At 28.9% G+C, this 20,950-nt stretch overlaps 2 protein-coding genes across 5 annotated transcripts in view; both read right to left on the bottom strand.

The window, feature by feature from the left end:
* Nucleotides 1–1,955: 1,955 nt before the first annotated feature.
* LOC107446085 (uncharacterized) lies at nucleotides 1,956–11,923 on the bottom strand. The gene is made up of 5 exons (XM_016060636.5): nucleotides 11,733–11,923; nucleotides 7,881–7,977; nucleotides 7,271–7,436; nucleotides 4,274–4,424; nucleotides 1,956–3,242 (listed from the first exon to the last, which is right to left on the bottom strand). The coding sequence occupies exons 1-5, from the start codon at nucleotides 11,878–11,880 to the stop codon at nucleotides 2,932–2,934; spliced, it is 873 nt and encodes a 290-aa protein (XP_015916122.2). The 5' UTR covers nucleotides 11,881–11,923; the 3' UTR covers nucleotides 1,956–2,931.
* Nucleotides 11,924–18,165: 6,242 nt separating this feature from the next.
* LOC107446084 (uncharacterized) overlaps nucleotides 18,166–20,950 on the bottom strand; it is a 155,968-nt gene continuing 153,183 nt past the window's right edge. For all 4 annotated transcript variants that reach the window (XM_016060633.4, XM_087159329.1, XM_016060632.5 and 1 more), the window contains one exon: nucleotides 18,166–18,647. In XM_016060633.4, coding sequence (XP_015916119.3) covers nucleotides 18,633–18,647 — 15 coding nt within the window. In that variant the 3' untranslated portion in view covers nucleotides 18,166–18,632. The remainder of the gene's footprint in view (nucleotides 18,648–20,950) is intronic.

The following is a 20,950-nucleotide window of genomic DNA, read 5'->3' as shown; positions in this document are numbered from 1 at the left end:
TGAATGTTGCGATCTCCGAAGCAAGGAAAGTTCATCCGGTTCTATTACATAACAAGTTCTGTTTTGTGTATGTTTTAAAAAGGGAGAACTTTTTGTTTATATACAAAGCAAAGATGAGGCCTTTGTGAGGAAAATATTTATGTTTTGACTTTAAGTTTGGTTAACTTAGCTACGTCACAAAATGAAAATTTAATTAATTGTCCACTGTGTATATGGCAGGTATTGTCTGCTATTTAAATATCAGTTTTTTAATTGTTTTTAAAATTTCAATCTATATGCTTCTAATAATGAAATAGCTTTCGTAGATTTTTTTTGCTCATTTCATATTTTGATAATAGTTTGAAAATGTCACAACACTTAAGTATTATTAATAAGACTAAAATATAAACATATTTTTTTTTGCTTTGTCGAAGTAGCTATGGAATATGTTTAACATTGCTTATTATGTTAAAAATGTAATTTTCTAGTTTATGTTTTGATATTTGTATTAACCCTTTGACTGTTATGATTCCATATGTGCAAGCCATTGGTGAAACTGGTGTGAACTATGGGCACAAATGTTTGGCAAGGGCTGTTTAACGGCTGCCTCAAGTATATTTTTGGAATTAACTTCTTTCGTTTATGTCTAACATAGTAGAAATCTCATACCTAGTTGCCTAGCAACGATAATAAATGAATTTTTGTTTAATTAGCTATTCATATTCATTCAATATTCATAGATAAGCTATTCAATATTTTTACATTACCGAATCACAGTGTTTTAAAAAACTTAGCCTTTGGTGAATGACAATACAAAATGTTTGGTTCAGATTTAGATTGTATAAAATAGCAATAGTATTTAAATTGGATTGTATGTTATAATGTATCATATGACGTTGACAAAAACAATATTGCTCGAAAAAATATTCAGTTCCCAGCAATCGCTTCAACATAGAGCAGTTAGCAGTCAGAGGGTTAAAAATGTCATGAGAATCATAATTATTATTTTTTGTTGTAGTTTGTAATTTAATAAATGAACATTTTTAAGCATTTCAATAAATATATTTTTTTCTTACTCAACACATTTTTTTTAAATGTTGCAATAGTTACATGCTTATTGCAGTAAATGTTAATATTCTATATATTTTGCCGTTAGAATATAAACTTGTTTGCACCTGAAATGTTTTTACGTTTTTATGTGCTTTAGTAAATAAATATTTTTAAGCAATGAATAAAGATATGAACTTCTTCTTAGCATTACAGGTAGCCCAGGCCTTGGCTTTCTGAATTAGCTCTCCTCTAAACAGAGCAGTTCGGAACACTTAAACTTGATCGAAAATTCAATTTGTGTGTTAATACTGAATCAGTTACAAGGATTTCATTTTTTTAAAAATAATGTTCTGGTTGGTATTTCTATAAAAGATGAGACTCAATTTTTTTGCTATAATTTGTAGTTTAATAAATAGAAATTTTTAAGTATAATAAATATAAACCTATTTTTTTTCTTCAATTTTTGTTTTGGTTAGTCTTTTTTTAAAATTGTGTTTGTTTTATTTAATTTTTGTTTTTTCAAATAAATAAATAAATTAATAAAAATTTAATGTAAAATAAAAGCATAAATAAATAAATTGAAGTTTGTTTACTCATACCTCGTTCTTTTTCCCTTAAAAGAATAAAGACACTTCATAGTTCAGAACAAAAAATATTTAATTTCAGATTTCGTTGTTTAAATACTTGATAACTGTAATCGGCAATTCAACCTATTTACATGAAACTTACGTTGTGAAGTTTTAATAATAGTTGTAAGACAAATAAAGCATAAAAACATTTTCATTAGTTCAATGAAATTCTTTTCCATTTGGAATTTTCTAATGATCAACGAAGATTTTAGCAATAGTTACATTTCTTACATTTTTTGAAAAAATCCTTAACTCGAAGTCTTAACTCGAAGTAAGAAAAGTTATAAACCTCTTAAATTTTTTGATTTCTATTTTTTGAAATTTTTTTCGTATCATATTTAAACATTTCTTCTTCTTTTATTCTTTTAAAAAAAAGTTCTTTTATTTTACTAATTTCTTTACCGTAAGTCTAAAGTTTACGTCTATGTATACACTGTTAAAAGTTTTAGAGTGTGTTAAATCGCAATGTTGTTCACATTTGATGTAAACATTATAATATGGAATTGGATCGAGGTTTAAGGTTCTATCCTTCACCCAGCTTCAGATCAATAAGTACCAGTTTGTCTGGGAAGTAAAAACGACTTTGTGTGCAATGCTCATCTTATTTCTAGAATCATGCCGTTGGTTTTGAAATTGCGAAGCCAGGGGCCTTTAATCTGATGAGCCTTGCTCACAACAAGCCGTTGCGAGAATGCATTTATTTTTAGTTAGTGTTTTACTAACTGTGACAAAATAAATAATGTGACGAGATAAAACATTTTAATAAGCATAAATAAGGAAAGTGTTTTTCTCTTTTGAAGTTGAAGCTTCAATGTATAGGCAGCAAAAAAAAAAAAAGAAGAAAAAGTTGCATTGATTACTTGTAGATTTTCGTCTTATCTATCTTTTTAATTTAAAATGCCGCGCCTGCAGTATTTCAAACAACAAATTATAGAATTTTTCCTATAAATATTTTTTGCCATTATTATTCCAAAAACTAATTAAAAACTAGTTGTTCCCGAATCTTCATTCTTACCCCCTGGTCCACGACAGATTGTTGCGGAAATGCTTTTTTTAAATATGGTACACATGAAAGTTGAACTATATTTTTAAATTGGTAAATTTATAGATTAATATGTATAGATAAATGTTTAGGTTGTAGCAACTTATCACTGGTTGAAGGCACCGAAGTTTCTTTATTGATTTTTTTAGATGCATTATCGGTAAAAATATTGCAAAAATTGTTTATTTCTATACTAGAATGTCTAACAGCGTTCAAACCACTCAAATGTCATCATCCAGTCGCACTTTCATCTGGACAGCCATCGTTTGTCGATGCTGTGTCGTCGGAGCAATTTTCTACAAATATACAGTTATCCTGCGTCACGTAATCTTCGTCGTCAATTTCTTCATTCAATTCCATGGAAGTTGCGACGGAGGATGTGAGAAAGGCACCTGCTGCATCCAGAGCAAGTTGTACCATGTCGGCTGATCTGTCTTCCACATTATCATTCCACTCGGATGGAAGTGTAAAAATGCCCAGGGCAGACAAGTCTTCTAATTTGATTTGAGAGGTTTCTGTACCGCTGGCTACGTCCGGCAGATCTACGATTAATAATAGTATTTTCATGTGGCTCATTGTTAAACTAACATTAAAGTATACGGGGTGTTCCGTAATAACCACCCTTAATATACGCTTTAAGAATTCCTTGTCAAATATGAAGTTAAGAAACTACACACATAAAGGATCGCAGATTAATATTTCCGCTAGGAAGAATAAAACGTTCCCTTCTAAAATGAAGTAAAGAAAGAATATACGCATAGGATCACAAATTGCTGTTTTAGCGAAGAGAAAACAAAAGCTTTATCGAAACAGCATAATGAATTACTACTGAGAAGTTAAAATTCTCAAAACCAGTTCGTTTGCTGAATAAAACTGTTAGGAGATGAAAGAGAAATATTAGAAACTCTTCAGTTCAGCCTAATCTTAAACGGCTTAATCTCGTCTTCCCCAGTAATGCACCGTTAGATTTCGATAAGGTTTTCATTTTCTCTCCTTTAAAACATCAATTGGTGATCTGTATTCTTTCTCAACTTCATTTTTGAAAGGCTTCTAAATCTATACATTAAAGGTTTTCATTACGGAACACCCTGTATTAACTTTGACTCAATAAAAATGTTGTGTACATGATAAAATAATTTTATTCCTTGTAATTTTGCTACTCGTTTTTTGTTAATAATTTAAGCTAGTGAAAAAAAAATTAAGAATTAAACTCAGTATTTGCCAAGATCGAGTTTGACCGTTCACTTTTTGACTGACTCGGGTTAAAGAAAGGTTAATCTGTGTTTTAGTCAGAATGAGTTAGAACCATGCTTCAATTGAAAAACCATCTTGAATCAGGAAGTGTCATGAAGCATTCTGATTTATCAATGTTGCCTAGTTTGATCACTTTAAATGCATTTATTATTATTTAAGAAAAATACGAAACACCTGAAATTTCATTGAGATTATTTTATCTAAATATAATAATCCAATAAATCTCTATAGAACTTAATAAAAATGTTGTAAAGTATTTTTAAATAAACTATTAAAAATTTACCATTTACACAAATGTACAAAAATGTCTTTTACTTACCCGAACATTGTTCACTAAATTCGTTTTGATAATCAGCCCCATTATCTTGTTCAATGGTGTAGACGTTTAGGATATCATCAGCAATGTCGGTTTTACAGCGTGTCAATTTTTCTTGTTTTCGCCATTTCGCGCGACGATTTTGAAACCAAACCTAAAATAAATATTTTAAATTTTATCGAATAAAATAAATAACGGATAAGGTTTTTCTTATTTAATAATTTATAAAATAAGTTATCCTTAAGTATTATTTGAACGTACCAGGCTTACTTTTAATTGAAAAAAAAATATTAGAACTACTTGCTCAAATTCGAAAACGTTAATCCGAAATTTTGGCATATATGGCAACGTTACTTTTAAAAAGTAACGAGTAAAAGTACAAGTATTTTTAAAAATAGTAACGAGTAAAAAGTAAAAAGTTCTTATTTTAAAAAGTAACGAGTAAAAAGTACAAGTAAAAGTACAAGTACTAAACAAAAAAAGTAACGATTTAAAAGTATGTTTCTAGGAAATCGAAAATTCAAAGTAAACTAAAATTTTATTGAATAATATTCTTATGTTCTTTAATGTTTTTGCAAAATTGTTGTTATTTATTTAATTATTTTTAATTTTGAAAGTTATGAACATTAATTTATTTTTAAATTCGGAAGAATATTATAATACAATTTTATAATATAATCATATAATATAATTTAAAAATCAAATATGATTTTAATATCAAACTTTTTATGGATTTGCACGAAAAAGAAATTTTATCTATTGATTTTAATTTTTAGTTTATTATTTTTATTTATTTAAATTATCATTGATTTAAAATTGTTTTACTCTATAGAAACGCGTTTTAAAAGCGCAAGCATAAACAAAGCAAACACGGGGTTTCAGATAGCTTTGTGATCTTTGAGCTAGTAAAAAATTATTGAATGTGCAGTATAAGTTGAAGCAGAACAGTTTACTGTTTTATTTGTAACAATGGTTTATGCTGAAGTCATGCGAGAAAATCATTTTCCGAACATTTCTGCCTAACGGAATAATAAAAATTTGTAAACGAATTTTAGTATCGGCTGCTAATACCTTCGAGTTAATACCTTCGAGTTTTCAAGAGTTAAAATAATAATTATAATAGTTTTCAATAGCACAAATAGTTCTGAAGTTCTTAGAGATTTGACTGGGCGTTGTTTGACAAGGTCGGGCATGAACATAATTTTAGTAAAAAATGTACTAGGTAATGTATTTAGTGAATGTATTTAGTAAAAAATGTATTGAGACAAAAATGTATTATTAGTGACTTCAAAAAGAAAATTGAAAAATGTAATAACAAAATCCAACATTTTTTATTTAAAATGTATTAAATAAATGCATAAAACTCGAAAATGAATGAAAATAACTTGCTAATTAATATTTTTATTCATTTTGCAAAATAATTGCATTTCGAAAGTGGTGTCACTGAGTCTGCTGCGAGAATTTCTCAGAATGTGCTTAGCCACGCTGAATAAGCGCTCCACGGGAGGTCAAGGTATTTAAACACGAAGTTAGCTGTGAATGCATATATATTGCACATTAATTTTATAAATTAAAAAAACATAAGCATTTTTTTAAATTTAATTTTTTTCTTCCTTTTTTTCTTTTTAGAAAGCTTACCGAGCTTCAGAAAAAAGTAACGATTTCATTCGACATTTCCGATACAAATACTTGTACTTTTTCCCTAAAAAAGTAACGAAAGTACAAGTAAAAGTACCAAATTTAAAAAGTAACGAAGTACAAGTAAAAGTACGTACTTTTTACTTGTTCCGGCGGTACAAGTAACGAAAGTAAAAGTACTGCCATGTATGAATTTTGGTATAATCGTAAGGAAACAGATAAAGTGGCATAACGATCACAAAATTTAACGTACAAATTTGCAGGGCTTTTGCCTATATGATATTGGGAAACCTTTCGGAATACTTTAATTCAGTGGCTCCTAATTTTCATCGGCTATGGAACCCTAAATGGCAGACTGTCTTTCGTTGGAACCTCTACTTTATAAATAAATTATATAAAAACAATTGTGAACGTATTAACCAAATTTTGAAAATAATTAACTAGAGGAATGATTGGGTCTGCTATTCAACGCCTGTTATAAAAAATAAATAAAATAAAAAAATTAGAGGAATGACATTTTTCATCGTTTTTTCACGAATTATCTTAAATTAGGTTTTTGCTTCTTAGTTCAATAGTTCAATTCGCACTTCTAGAGCTGTATTTAGTCTAGTGTTGAATTTATTTTGGGTGTATATATATATATATATATGTAAGTTGAGAATGAAATATACATATATAAGTTAAAAATATAGAGAAATCGTGGAAAATAATTGAAAATAAAGTTTAATGAAAAGAGAGGAAAAAAATATCTGTAAAATTCATTTCAAAAAGAAAAAAAGATATTAAAAAGTCCCAAAATAAAATAATAAAAAGATATAATCTCCTCATCAACTCGCACGATTATATCCGCGAAAAGGAGTGCTTTCTAATATTGTATCAACATAGCCGAAGCAAAATATATCAATACAATAGTGTGAGGAGCACTGAAAAAAAATTGAAACGAATATAGAACATATTAAGTAAAGAATATATACGAGATAAAACATATCAAGTAAAAAACAGAACATACAAAATAAAACACAAAACGAAATCTGTAAGGCGAGTAACGGATTCAAATGAACTTACACGTACCGGAATCTTTCAAGAATCATTTAAAATATTTTCATAATAAGATTGCCAGATTACAAAATATGAAAACAGAAGAGCGAATAGAGTTAGAAGCTTCAATTGAGGGGTCTTTTATGTCGCATTCTTACTGCAGTACTGAAGAGCGTTTGATTTGTTAGTTACCTTGGACTGATTTTAACTTATCTCATGAGTCCTATATACTTGCAGCTTATGCGGAGTAAATAAAACTTATGGATCATTATTTGGATTATAAATGGATTATAATTTTGCATAAAGTCAATATTTCAATATTACTTGAACTCGTGCTTCTGTCAATCCAATCTGAGAAGCCAGTTCCTCCCTTGAAAAGACATCTGGATAGTGACTAACATGAAAAGATCGTTCTAATTCTTCCAACTGAGATGATGTGAATGTTGTTCTATACCTTCTCTGTTTTCTTCGACATCTTCCTACACCAATGCTATAAATCAAATAATGGAACGCGCTAATCAAAATAATATAATAACTATTTAACATTTTGTTTAATTGCTATTGTTTCAAGTGGTTTTGTAATGTCTTCGGTTTCTAACAGATTCAATTCTACATAAATAGATGGCGGTACTGTATTTTTCCGCCATAATGCTTGAAACGTTTTTGCAATGCTTATTCTATATTTCAAAAACAGTTTTTGGTAATATTTGAATTTTTTAAAAAATCTCAATATCATAAATATCATATCTTTTATATTTTTTTTGGAAATCATTCGTTATTTTTTTAGGTGAACTTATTTATACATTAATATTAAGGAGAAGATGTTCTATATAGATAGTTTCTAAAGTTTATAGACTTTTATAATTATTTATACAGTTCTATAAAATAATTAAAAAAATATTCATTCAAAAAATATTCAATACAAATATTTTACCTGATAAAATCAGTAGCGTTGCTTACGTCAACAGAATCAGTATTCTCTAACTTTTGGGGCTGATCATCATCTTTGCTAGAATTCTGGCAGGTGTAATCTTAAAATTAAAAAAATAATACATAAGCTTAAAATTTAAAAAAATATATCAGATAACTGACAGATCTGTTTACATTTTAAAAATAAATTCAATAATTTTCTGATTTTTCCCAAAATTGAATAATTTTGTTTCATTTCTAGAGAAACTTGAAAGACATTTATCATAATAGTTGATAATACAAATAAAAGGATGCAAATCTATGCGTGTGACAAACGTACTATAACTATACCGAGTTTTTTTACAAAAAATTATTAATACTATTCGTTTTTCAAAAGTGAAGGCTCTTAAACCGCAACATATCCGGGATTTGGGTATGTGGTACGACCAAAATAAGAAGTGCAGAGTTTCCCTTAAAAACTTTAAATTTTTAACCAACCAGCAGGCAAATGACGTCAAATTTCAACTATCTAGTAGCACATCATGGTATTTTATACAACAAGTTTAACAGTTAATATGAACCACTTAATCTAAAATATGAATAACCAACTGCGAAATTGTTTAATTCCATCTTACTCCCCATACATTTTTCTACATACCTATGTAATTTCATGTTTCTAAGTCTTACAGTTTTTGCGGAATAGAACAAAATGTAACGTCAAGTCGAGCACCCGAAGCAACGGCGATGGCGCTTACGAGTTTTTAATATTAAGAGATATGTATATTTTTACCCTATTTTAATATAGGATCAGGTTAAAAACTATTTTATAATAACAATAAATGCAGTAACAAAGTCCACACCTTCATAAGAATAAATTATTTGATATGAAACTTTGCATAAACAATTCTTGCACTTCAGTAAAAGGATTATTGATAAGACAAGCTTAACTTAATTAAGCCATGACTAAAAAAGAGTAAATAACTGAAAGAATATTTATAATAAATACTTTTTCCCCCTCATCGTTTTTTTTAAAAGTTAAAACCGTAGTTTCCGATTACATTTGCTTTCCCTAAAGCTAGTGAGGATTGCAGCCTGTCAAGTGTTCTAAAGCATTAGAGCGCAATCTTAATTTGCTTTAGCTTCCCTCCCCCCCGAAAAGGGCATCCTAAATTGAGTTAAAAGACCTTTTGATCCAATAACATCCAATTTTCAGGGAACAACTGTAGTTCGATCAATGTTCACTTTAATCTCTAACTATAAGCAGATAATACGTTTCTAATTTGTTCTGAAGTTTCTTAATTGTTATTAAAAAGTTTATTAATCAATTGAAACGCCGAAACTTATTTTCTTCGTTGATATGTACATAATTCATTAAAAGTAAGTGTTACTTTCATTAATTTTTGTTATTTAATTGTGAAAAAAAAATGAAAAAAAATTGTTTGGAACTTGATGAAACATTCTTAAATTCCACCTTCGTTATCATTCTACACTTTGTCTTTATATTGCCTTTTTTATGCAGTTATTTTAAAAATTTATTGTTTTAAGTTCAATATAATTTCTTTTTATTAAAGTACTCCGTGCAAATCTCGTGTCTAATGATAATTTTTTTAAATTTTTCAAACATTTTTTATATGATTATGGCGAGTTCACACTTCAAAATTATTATCATTTTATATTTTTACAATCTCGAATTCTTTATACCAAATTATAGTTAAATTTATATAAAGAAAACCAGATGTGAGTTTGAGATGAATATTTTGTTCATTAATTATTTAATAATTTATAATATTATCTCATTTATTCATATTTTTTTATCTGTTAGAAGTTTGTTTGTTAAACATAACTATTTTACTTTTATAATACATAACTGTATTACTTTTTATTCTTCAATTGGTATGCATAATTCAAGATTTGCTAGACTGAATTCTCTTGAATAACATAAATTACAAATGTTTATCTCTTTGACGTAAATGGACCTTTTTTTTGCATTTTTTTTTCTGACACTCTAATTACAAGAAAAATATATTTTGATATTTTTTTTAATTATAAGAGACAGTCTAATAGTTAATAAACATATCTGCTAGATAATCGGAATTACATTGGTACTAAAATATAGAACCCCCAAAAAGTAGCTTGAAATTTTTTTTTTCATTCATGTTCCAAAATTTATCTATAATTGATTTGGTAAATTGTAGAAATTTCAATAATGAATAACCATTTCTCTTAGATCTAAACAACTGCAAATATGCAAATTTGAAATATTGTTTGGAAGTGAGCCGTGTTTGGAAGATTTTACCTTGAATGCAGAAAAAGATACCGGCGCTTCATGCAGAATTTTATAACGATAAAATATTATATTCTAAATAGAATATTTTTCATTTATTTTGCCCTAAATAAATACAAAATAATGAAAAAAGTATGAAAAATATGTTTAATAAAAATTCTGCGTTAAAAGGTTATTATCTTTCTTAATAATTGATAGAAACTCGTGCAGTTTGAATTCCATTAACTTTAATTTAAATGTACAGAACTATTCAAATAATTTTTCTAATTTGATATTTTCTTCTAATTTCAAATTTTCAATAACATTAACGGGGAGATAATACTTTTTGAAGTCACGATTTTTTTTAAAGGGTTCATGTGCGTGTTTAGGGAATGTCTGATGTTTCATAACAGAACTTAGAATGTTTGAGCAGGAATTCTATTACATAATTTTGTTGAATTTAGACAAAAATTTCACTTGTGTCTGAAAAGGAATGAATAATATTTGATAAGAATAATTCTATTCAGTAAGTAAATAACGACTGAGGACTTTCCCTGCACTAACTATCTTGATAAATATGAGATGTAGACTGATAAAATGATAAACTAAAATGTACTGCACCATCGAACAAAGTGATACGGATTCTGGTTTTTGCCATATCTTTTAAATATTAAAAAAACCAGTTTGTTACATTAATTTGTCCAGTAGTGTGATTATAACTACGTAAAAATATGATATATTTTGTAATTTTATTTGTTTTATAATGTTTATATATAAGCTACATCAGAAAAATATTATTATCATTAATTTTAATAAAATAAAGCATTCCCGAAATAGCTTGCTATTTCCAAGGAGGAAATCAATGCTCCACAATTTCGTGACTATTGTCATGACTGCGGCAATGTGGTCAGCATTACGCACTGGCAGCATTTACTTCTCAGACAAGTTGGTACCCATCTATCTGAAGCTGGGTGGGCTTCATAATGCCACTGGAGTTCGAACCTCTGTCCTTAGAAAGATAGTTCAGTGCCTTAATCGCTACGCCACCACGGCTTACTAAAGATAATATCTCAAAAAATACTATAACTAATTCTTTCTGATCATGTCTGCGATTGGCCGCAAAAGAAGTTCCTTTTCAAAAAATTTCATCCAAAAATGTCTGATAACGTAAGTTGATGTCTTATATCCTACATAATCAACTATTATCAGGATAAGCAATGTAAGCGATTATATTTTAGATTAAGGATTGGTATGAAGCGATGCATAAACCTTGATGTAAAATAAATTGATTAGTTGATTTTTTTTAGTTTTGGTTCGGTAAACAAATTATTTTTCTAGCAATCAACTTAAAATTTTATATTCCTAAGCATAAAATACTTTTGTATGCATTTTTTTGAAAACCCATATCATTAGATAATTAAAACATTTTTCAGTACTTACCAAATATAGATGGTTCATCCTCACAACTAATACCAGTCTCTAACAGCAATGGATCATATCATCACAAAAATAATATTAAAAATTTATATTCTTAAAAAAAATTTTTTTAATACTTTTTGCATGTATTTTATTTCGAATCATTGGAATAATTAAAACTTCCTTTACAGAACTTACCAAAGAAAGGCGATTCGTCCTCGCAACTAAAATCAGTCTCTAACAGCAGGGGATCGTCAAATAAATTCTCTAATTCTGGCGCGGGACTTGTTTCAGAACTCAAAGATTCCTCACAAGGAATTATTCTCGAAGCACCTTCTTCACTCATGATTTTACTCCTGTGTAAAAATCTCCAATAAAATATGAAAAAAAAATTTTGGAAACCCACTGGGAAATTGCCTCTACCTAGGTATGTCGAGAACTTGAGAGGTTTCAGTGAGAGTTCGAAATCTCTATCTGCAGAAGGATATTCTCTAAAACCGGGATATATTTTTTCTTCTTGGCGTTAATATTTTCGCTTAGTAAGCACCCTTTGTAGATGATTGTTCATTTGTGCAAGAGCTAAAACTGTTTTGATAAATTATTTATTTGGCACTTTACATAATATAATACAAGAAAAAGAAACATAAGAACGGTTATTTTCTTAAAGTTTACAGACATTATTTTAAATTCACTGCGAGTAAGATTAAAATAATTACTTAGTTATGTCTTTTTTCCTGTTTTTGAAAAGTAAAATAATTATAAACAAATTTGCCGTTTTAGGAATTTTATTGTCTTTAGTTATACTATATAAAGGATAAAACATCATAAAAAAATTTTTTTTTACGAAGTTCTAAAATATATGGTCCAATCGCGATGTAAAATTTTATTTGGAAATTTTTTGTACTATGCACAAAAAATTGACAAAAACCCTAGTATGGGAAAATCCATTCGCTTGGTCAAAAGTTATTTAGTGGTTTCTTTTATTTTTTGCTCATCTTTTATATTCTTTCTGTTTACAATAACATAAAGCATTCACTAATATAACGCTTTATTATTCCTTCATCCACAATATTAATAAATTATAAATGCTTAAAAATTTTTAGATTGTAAGAAGTTTGTGTTTATGTGCTGAAAAAAAATCAAAAATATTCTGAATTAGATTAAATAAAATCTTCGTTATCATTGCATCAAAATGCCATTAGTTTTATTTCCATATTTTGTTTTCCTAATATATATATATATATATATATATATATATATATATATATATATATATATATATATATATATATATATATATATATATATATATATATATATATATAGTTAATATTATTTTTTAAATTTTTTTGCGAAGTATATATATTTTTAAACATCTTAAAAATTTGAGCATTATGTAACGTAAATGCATTAAAAAAGAAAAACTAAAAATATTTATTTTGAATATTTTATATCGGAAGTGGATAAATGCTGCTTTGTGTTCTTCTCATGTTTTCTTGGTCATACGGATGGGTTTATTGAAGATTAGAGTTCGAATTTACGTTTTGGAAATTTATTTTAATTTTTGTCGTTATATTTTGAGATTTTGGTTAAAAATCGGGACCTCCTTAAGGCTGCCATTCTGTTTTAAATGTAAAGAAGCAATCAATTTTTGAAGAATAAATGATTTGTGCTGAAAGTTTAGGGTCGGGATAGCCTGGTTGGCAGGGTGCTGGACTCTCGCTCGTGAGAACGGGAGTTTGAATTCAGCAGGTCGATGACTCCCAGTGTTGCAAATGGGGACTGGTACACGTTAAATCTGTCGGGTCACAAAGTCCTCCACGTTCCCACAACAACATATACCCCTGGGGGTACTTAGTTGGAGATTGATCGTTCTCTGGTTCAGATCAAAATTACGATCTGTGGCTGAATGAATGGATGTTATGTATGGGTCCACCCTATAAGCGGGTATGATGTATGGGTGAGGCAGAAATCGAATTCTTGGCCATAAATGGTGCCACTGGAAAATATGAACAATCGCCCCCAACAATCACTTTACGGCCGACGAAGACAGCAACATTAAAAGTTTAAAAAAGAAAGCTTTTTGAAGTCAAACCATATTCGAGTTTCTATACTTGCCTATTTTGAAATAAATCCTTTTTTGGAATATCCATTTCATTAAAAGCTGTATCTTTTGAGTTTTCACTCGTTTTTTTTTGCTTCAATAGGCCATTTTTTAACATAATTAATTTTTTGCTTCATTATTTTTCGCGTTTTGCGGTTCTGTCAGAAGAGTGAATTTATTCATCAAGATTGCAATTTTCTGAAACTTTTAAATTTTTTGTTGTTGTAAGAAACTGTGTTTTTGCTTTGTTTTATTCCTTTTGTTTTTTGTATATTGATTCTGCAGTTTATCAGTTGTTTAACCTTAAAGTTGGTCATTTTTAGATGGGCTGAAGAAAAAACGTACTTCAAAATTTTTTTGAATAGTGGGTGCCATCACACTGTTCTATAACATCATCAATATCTTTCACACTATCTGTTTTAAAATCACTTTAAGATGCAATTAAAATTTTGCAAAAAATCAAAATATGAAATGTACGGTTAAACCTAAGGAAGCCACAGTTTATTCTCCCCACTTTAAAAATTAGTTAAAAAGTTCAACAGTAGATGGCGCATCGAAATGTTGCAAGCAATAAAAACGAAGTTATTTGTGTGTGAGAAAGCTTTAGATGCAATATTTACGAGGGCGAATATTTTTGTTCTCGACAATAAACTATAAAACTTTGTTTTTTGAGATTTCTCAGTTGGTTCGCAGCACCACCTGTGGTGGAACTATTGTTGAAACTAATTTGAGAATTAATGCCTTATCTCTTAAGTAAATCGCAGCGCAATTAACATTTCTATTAAGCTCCGTTTTTTATTAATAGATTTTTATTTTATTTCGGGGTGCCGAACAAACAGAAAGAAAGAAATTCTGTAAATTTCGGTTAAATATTTCTTTCTCTTCAAAGTTATATCACTTATACATGGATATGACATAATTTCAAAATATAATTTCAGAGTACGCATTTGGTTTCCCAGAGATCACGCCCACGATCTAAGGCTACAACGAAATAAATATTCTTTCGACAACGGGGCCAGCATATATGAATACAAATTTATTATTTGATGACAACAATAGCAAATTTTACTTTTTAGATGCATGGAATGGTATAAAACAAGTAAGTAGAGGAATAAATCGGAATCTTCTTCCCAAAACAAAGTGTGAGTAAAGTCCATATCTATTGACAGATACTGCTTTGTTGTTTTTTTTTTGCTTTCTGTTGTAAAGGTTGTTAAAATGGTAAATGGAAGGTTTACCATTTTAACGATGACTTTCACCCACTCTTAACTTCATAGAAAGCATTTTCTATTGTTCAAAAATTCATAAAGCATTTATTCTTTGAACCGATTGCTTTTGTTTAGATATAATACATTTCTTCCGAGTGCTTTCAATGGATTTGAGAATTGCATTTTGAACTTTTTTTTGAAAAATCTAGTTTATTTTGTTTTGGAAGTAGAAGATAAGAATGTATAAAAGACTTGACTTGGAGATGGAGTTTCTTTTTTTTATAGTTTTAATACTATTGCTTTGATGAATTCTTGTACAAATAAATTTCTCATTTTTGTCAATATAGCAACGATTGATCTGTGTTTCGTCATTTCTGACAACAATTATTTTGTCCTTTTTGATGAAATGCGAATTCTCAAATATTTGACGAAACTGCTGCTTTACTCGTGTATCTCCTTACACTAATTTTTTTGTTTTCTTTTGAATCTGAGTTGTATTTCGTACGTTGCAAAAAGGAATTTCTCGAAATTGAGCGAAAATACGTTATAATAGCTCCAGAATAAACATAACCAAATTTGAAAATTACATGCTTTTATTAATGAGTAAAATGTCATGCCTAAAACAGCATATATTCCTTTTTTAAACTATACATTTTGCTCAAAAATGAGGACATGCTGTTTCGAATATGTCATTATACTCAATATAGAGTACATGGGGTTAGAACTTGATTTATCATAAGGCGTGAGAGTCCCGCGTCTAGGGTTCCTACATGTCTAGGGGCCTCCTAAACATTACAAATATTTTTGTTTTGTGTGCCGATTATCGAAGAATTGTCGATTAAAGTTAACAAAAACTGATAATAAATGTAGGTACAAATTTACAAATATTATAATTTATTACCTTTGTTATTAAAATTTTAAAAGCATTTTGTAAATTAGCAACACGTGAATTCGAAACCCTATGGGGCCTACAATATTTTTGTTCCTAGGGCCTTAGGATTTCTAAATCTAGTCCTGCATGAGGATTTTAAATTCGACTATGTTTCGGAGCTATTTTGACACATTTTTTTCTGCTAAATTTTAAAGAGACCCTTCTTTACAGTGTATGCTTAAGTATGACGGCTGATATAGGGGTTAATGCGTTCGATGGACAAGCATGTTTACCGGCTTAGAATCCTGAGGGTGACTCAGAATTCAATCCAACTGCTTTTATTTTATGCTGTTTTCCCTTGTTCATAGTGTTAATCGTTAAATCCCCTTAAATCTAATGCTTTTGACGAAGTTCAAACAAGTAAAGATAATAACCTCTTTATTTGATGAAATGTTTACTTGACGCACTGCCCAAGAAATGATTTTGCTGAAAACGTCGAAAATATTCAGAATTTTGGTGTATGCATTTTTCGCTCTTTACAATATTAGGAGGTTTTATTCGCTCCTTTTACTAACGTGATTGTTTCTCATTCATCGTTGTATTTTTTCTTAAGAGTAAACTTTTTTTTATAAAAGCAAATATCTTTTCCAATATAACTACTATAAATATGCATTTTAAAGAAATATTGAGCAGGAATTTCTCACCACAAGAAAATGAAACATATTTTTAATTTGACAACATTATTTGTGTGCACTTTTAACTGTTCAAAATTTTTTTTTAAGTTTTGGTTTGAAGATTGAAAAATTCGAGGAACCGGTGTGGAGAACTTTAGAAATTTTAAGTATATAAACGCAGAACATTAAAAATGTTAAGAACTAAATTCCTTTACTGTTTTTATCCAATAAAATTTGAGTTTGATTGTAAAACAAATCAAACATGTTTTATGAGAGAGGCGTTTTTTGTCCGCATTTCAAGTTATAAATAATATTAATAAATCAAAATTCAACTTAATTTACATGTTCTGGTTGACTCCTTTTAGCATATTTCAATCATCGAAGTTACTCAATTTAATTAGCATGTTCCGGTTTATTCCTTTTAGCAAATTTTAAATATGGATGCTATTTATGACTCAGCTTAATTTGCATGTTCTGGTTAATTTCTTTCAGCATATTTTAAATGTTGAAGCTATTTATGATTCAATTCAATTTACATGTTCTAGTTTATTCTTTTCAGCATATTTTAAAGACGGAAGTTATTTATGATACAACTTAATTTGCATGTTCTGGTTTATTCCTTTCAGCATATTTTAAATGTGGATGCTATCCATGATTCACTTTCGTTTACATGCCTGGTTCATTTCTTTCAGCATATTTTAAATGTTGAAGCTATTTATGATTCAATTTAATTTACATGTTCTAGTTTATTCTTTTCAGCATATTTTAAAGTCGGAAGCTATTCATGATTCAACTTAATTTACATGTTCTGGTTTATTCCTTTCAATATGTTTTAAATGTGGTTGTATTTATGACTCAACTTAATTTCCATATTCTGGTTCATTTCTTTCAGCATATTTTAAATGTTGAAGCTATTAATGATCCAATTTAATTTACATTTTCTAGTTTATTCTTTTCAGAATATTTTAAAGACGGAAGTTATTTATGTTTCAACTTAATCTGCATGTTCTGGTTTACTCCTTTTAACTTATTTTAAATGGGGAAGCTATTTATAATTCAATTTAAAATACATGTTTTGGTTTATTCTTTTCAGCACTTTTTTAAAATACGTACGGATATTTTTATTCAATTCAATTTACATGTTCTAGTTTATTCTTTTCAGCATATTTTAAAGACGGAAGTAATTTACGACTCAACTAATTTACATGTTCTGGTTTATTCCTTTCAATATATTTTAAAAGTGGATGCTATTTATGACTCAACTTAATTTGCATGCTCTGGTTCATTTCTTTCAGCATATTTTAAATGTTGAAGCTATTAATGATTCAATTCAATTTACATGTTCTAGTTTATTCTTTTCAGCATATTTTAAAGACGGAAGTTATTTATAATTCAACTTAATTTACATGTTCTGGTTTGCTCCTTTTAACATATTTTAAATGGGGAAGCTGTTTATAATTCAATTCAAAATGCATCTTTTGATTTATTCTTTTCAGCACTTTTTCAAAACACTTGCAGATATTTTAAATATGGATGCCATTTATGATTCAATTTCACTTACATAAAATTACATTAACATGGCATTATGATTCATTTTAATTAGCATGTTCTGGTTTATTCCTCTCAGCATATTTTCAATGTGGAAACTTTTTATGATTGAGCTTAATTTATAAGTTCTAGTTTAGCATAGTTTAAATGCAGATGTTATTATTATGATTTAATGTAATGCAAAGAAGACTAAAAGTGCAGACACAGGAATAACAAGAAACAGTAATTTCATTGATAAAATTGTTTATTAAATGCTCAATTAAGAAACAATTGAATAGAAAATTACATATACAAAGAATACAAACGCTTATTCTTAGACGACATAAAATAGGCGAATACATGCCTTAAATTTTGCTTTTATATGAATTAGCATCTATGCGTAATATCATTGATAGCCCTTCATATAATACAAAATTTAACACAGTGGTCCCATTTAAATTCTGTATACTGCCAAGAAGTTCATTTTATTTTAATTAAATAGTTTTTATGATACATTGTTTTCCGACTGAACACCACACCAAAGACCAGTTTTTCAAGGAAGTAACCCCGATGTCTGTTACCAGATGAGCACCATAGAAATGGATAATATGTACATATTTTCCTGCCGATTATATAACATATTTGCAGCACTTCTCTTCCACGTAGTAACGACCAAAATAGAGTTCATAGAACGGGTTTTCTATTGTTTATATATCAATACAATGAAATCTGGAAAAAGAGAAAAAAATAAAAGAAATTAATATACAGATAAGATAAAACATATTATAAAAACTTTTAGTTTTGCTTGTCTTCTGCGTAATGTTCGCTCACACCTCTCAAAAGCAAACAAATACATTACATCGAAAAATGCTTTCATAACATATTGGATTTTAATTTACGTTAATCAGTATCCTCCATGTTCCCATAGCAAATCAAAACCTCGGGGGGTATTGGATTGGAGATCGATCGTTCTCTGATTCAGGTCAAAATTACGATCTGTGGATGAATGAATGGGTCAGCCCTATAAAACGGGTGCAATTTATGGTGTGGCAGAAGTCGAATTCTTGGCCATAGATGGCGCCACTGAAAAACAAGAAACGCACACTCTGCCTTAAATTTGCTCGGTTTCACCCAGCAGGCTTGCCCGTGTGGCAAGTGACATTAGAAACAACAACAAAAACAACAACAGTATACCAAGAAAGCATTTTATGCTGTGGTTGTAGATTCGAATCTTGTATCAAATCTTTGTCTACAAATTAAATTCGAATTTTTCTCTGCGAACGAGATTGAAAATTGTTCGAGTAAATTGTATTCCATATATTTACTTTTCTCAGTCATAAACCATGTGTAAAAGTCAAAATAATGAACTAAAATGACAAATTTAATCAAATTATTACTTTCAAATGAAATATTACATTGAAATTCTCTATGGTACAACTATACCTAGAACGTTGTCGTGATTACTAAAACGTACACACTTCTTGCAACGAACACATTAATGTATATAAAGTTAAAATTTGCCTAGAGTTTGACAATAAATGATACTTTTAAATACATGATATCAAATTCTGTATGATGCAATAATACCTTGAACGTTATTGTACTCGGTAAAACATACATGGTTTTTGCAGCGAATATAAATGTACAAAGTTAAAATTTGATAAGATTTTCATAGCAATCGACCCTTATAAAGTATTTCGTATTTTTTATTGTCACGTTAGCTTTTAGTGGGCCAAGACCTTCTTTGTAAACTAGTTAGTTTAATCAGTATACTGATATTTTTAACTGTATCCATCTTTTACAGTGATAACTATTATAAGCTTTATGCAAATCCAATCACAAAATCAATACAATTTACTAGGTCTATAATGATAACTAAGAGGAAAATAAACACACTGAAACTTTACTTTATTAATTCAAATTGGAAAAGCGCACAAGGCAGCTGGAACCAAATTTGTGTTATATAAACTAGAAATAAGACATAAATTCTTAATAATTAAAAATACTTAAAAATAAAATATAATATATAAATGTGTGTTTGCAGAATAGTTCTTTATCAGGGGACAAAATTATTAGTATAAGGCGATATCATTATTATTACGAAATAAATGAAATCATTATTGGGCTTGATTTTTTGTTTAAAACCGGGATTCGTATTTGGCATAAAATTATTATTATTTAGTTTCATAAGTAATTTTTGAAGCTAACTTTTAAAAATTGTTTTTGCAATCATCGACCATCTACCATCAAAAACTCAAGTTTAACCATAAATATTAATTTTTTATAGCACTATTTACTGAGTCAGCTGAATAGCACAAATTAAATATTATTTTGTTAGGTTTCGCACCTATTTTCCCGAAAATTTCGTTTGGTTGAACAAATCCTTCATTTTTTTTAAATTTCTTAATTCTCATTAAAAAGGTTTTATTTTATTTTATAACCAGAGTTGAACAGCCGATCCAGGGTTTACGACTGTCAATACTCAACTCCGTGGTCTTTGTAATTTTGAACAAAACCCAGAAGACAAGGGAACTCTTGGATCAAGTATTGGGCCAGACTAGCCTTTGTGGAGGATATAGTGGCAAGGGGATTCTAATTCGTGATTTGTCTACCATTGAGGATATTTTATGTCAGTACTGTGGTCGGTGCCAGTCGAAAGCAGAATTCGTATCAACCAGTCACCGTTGGGATTCGAACCTGGGTCACCTTATTATGAGGCGAAAACTAGATCCTCTGAGCCACCGAGGCTCTAATCAAGATGAGTTTTTTAAAAAATAAATCTTTTAATAATTGTAGATACATTTGAATTGTAGGTGCCAGTTCGTCACTGAATTTGGCAAACCTAAAAAATCATCCGGAGTTAATTAACCTTAATTTTATGTATAGAAACATAAAGTTAAATGTAATATTTTCTAGACATTATATATAATAGAAGCTCTAGGGTCGAATTGGGGGTCCCTTGATTTGGCGATAATTTTCGTTCAGTTTTGCTGAAATTCCATTTCTGGCTGCTATGTTATACTTAGGGGACT

The sequence above is a fragment of the Parasteatoda tepidariorum genome, chromosome 3 (assembly GCF_982258835.1).
Source record: "Parasteatoda tepidariorum strain Cologne lab strain chromosome 3, Ptep-v5.0, whole genome shotgun sequence".
Lineage (NCBI taxonomy): Eukaryota > Metazoa > Arthropoda > Arachnida > Araneae > Theridiidae > Parasteatoda > Parasteatoda tepidariorum.
This window is presented reverse-complemented; position numbering and strand designations above follow the sequence as displayed.

Bases quoted from the DNA above. Each gene is read 5' to 3' on its own strand.
- LOC107446085 (XM_016060636.5), bottom strand. From the start codon at position 11,880: ATGAGTGAAGAAGGTGCTTCGAGAATAATTCCTTGTGAGGAATCTTTG. The intron at 7,437-7,880 runs GTAAAATATTTG...TTTGATTTATAG, and splicing joins AACGCTACTGATTTTATCAG to CATTGGTGTAGGAAGATGTC. The intron at 3,243-4,273 runs GTAAGTAAAAGA...TATTAATCGTAG, and splicing joins ATTTAGTGAACAATGTTCGG to ATCTGCCGGACGTAGCCAGC.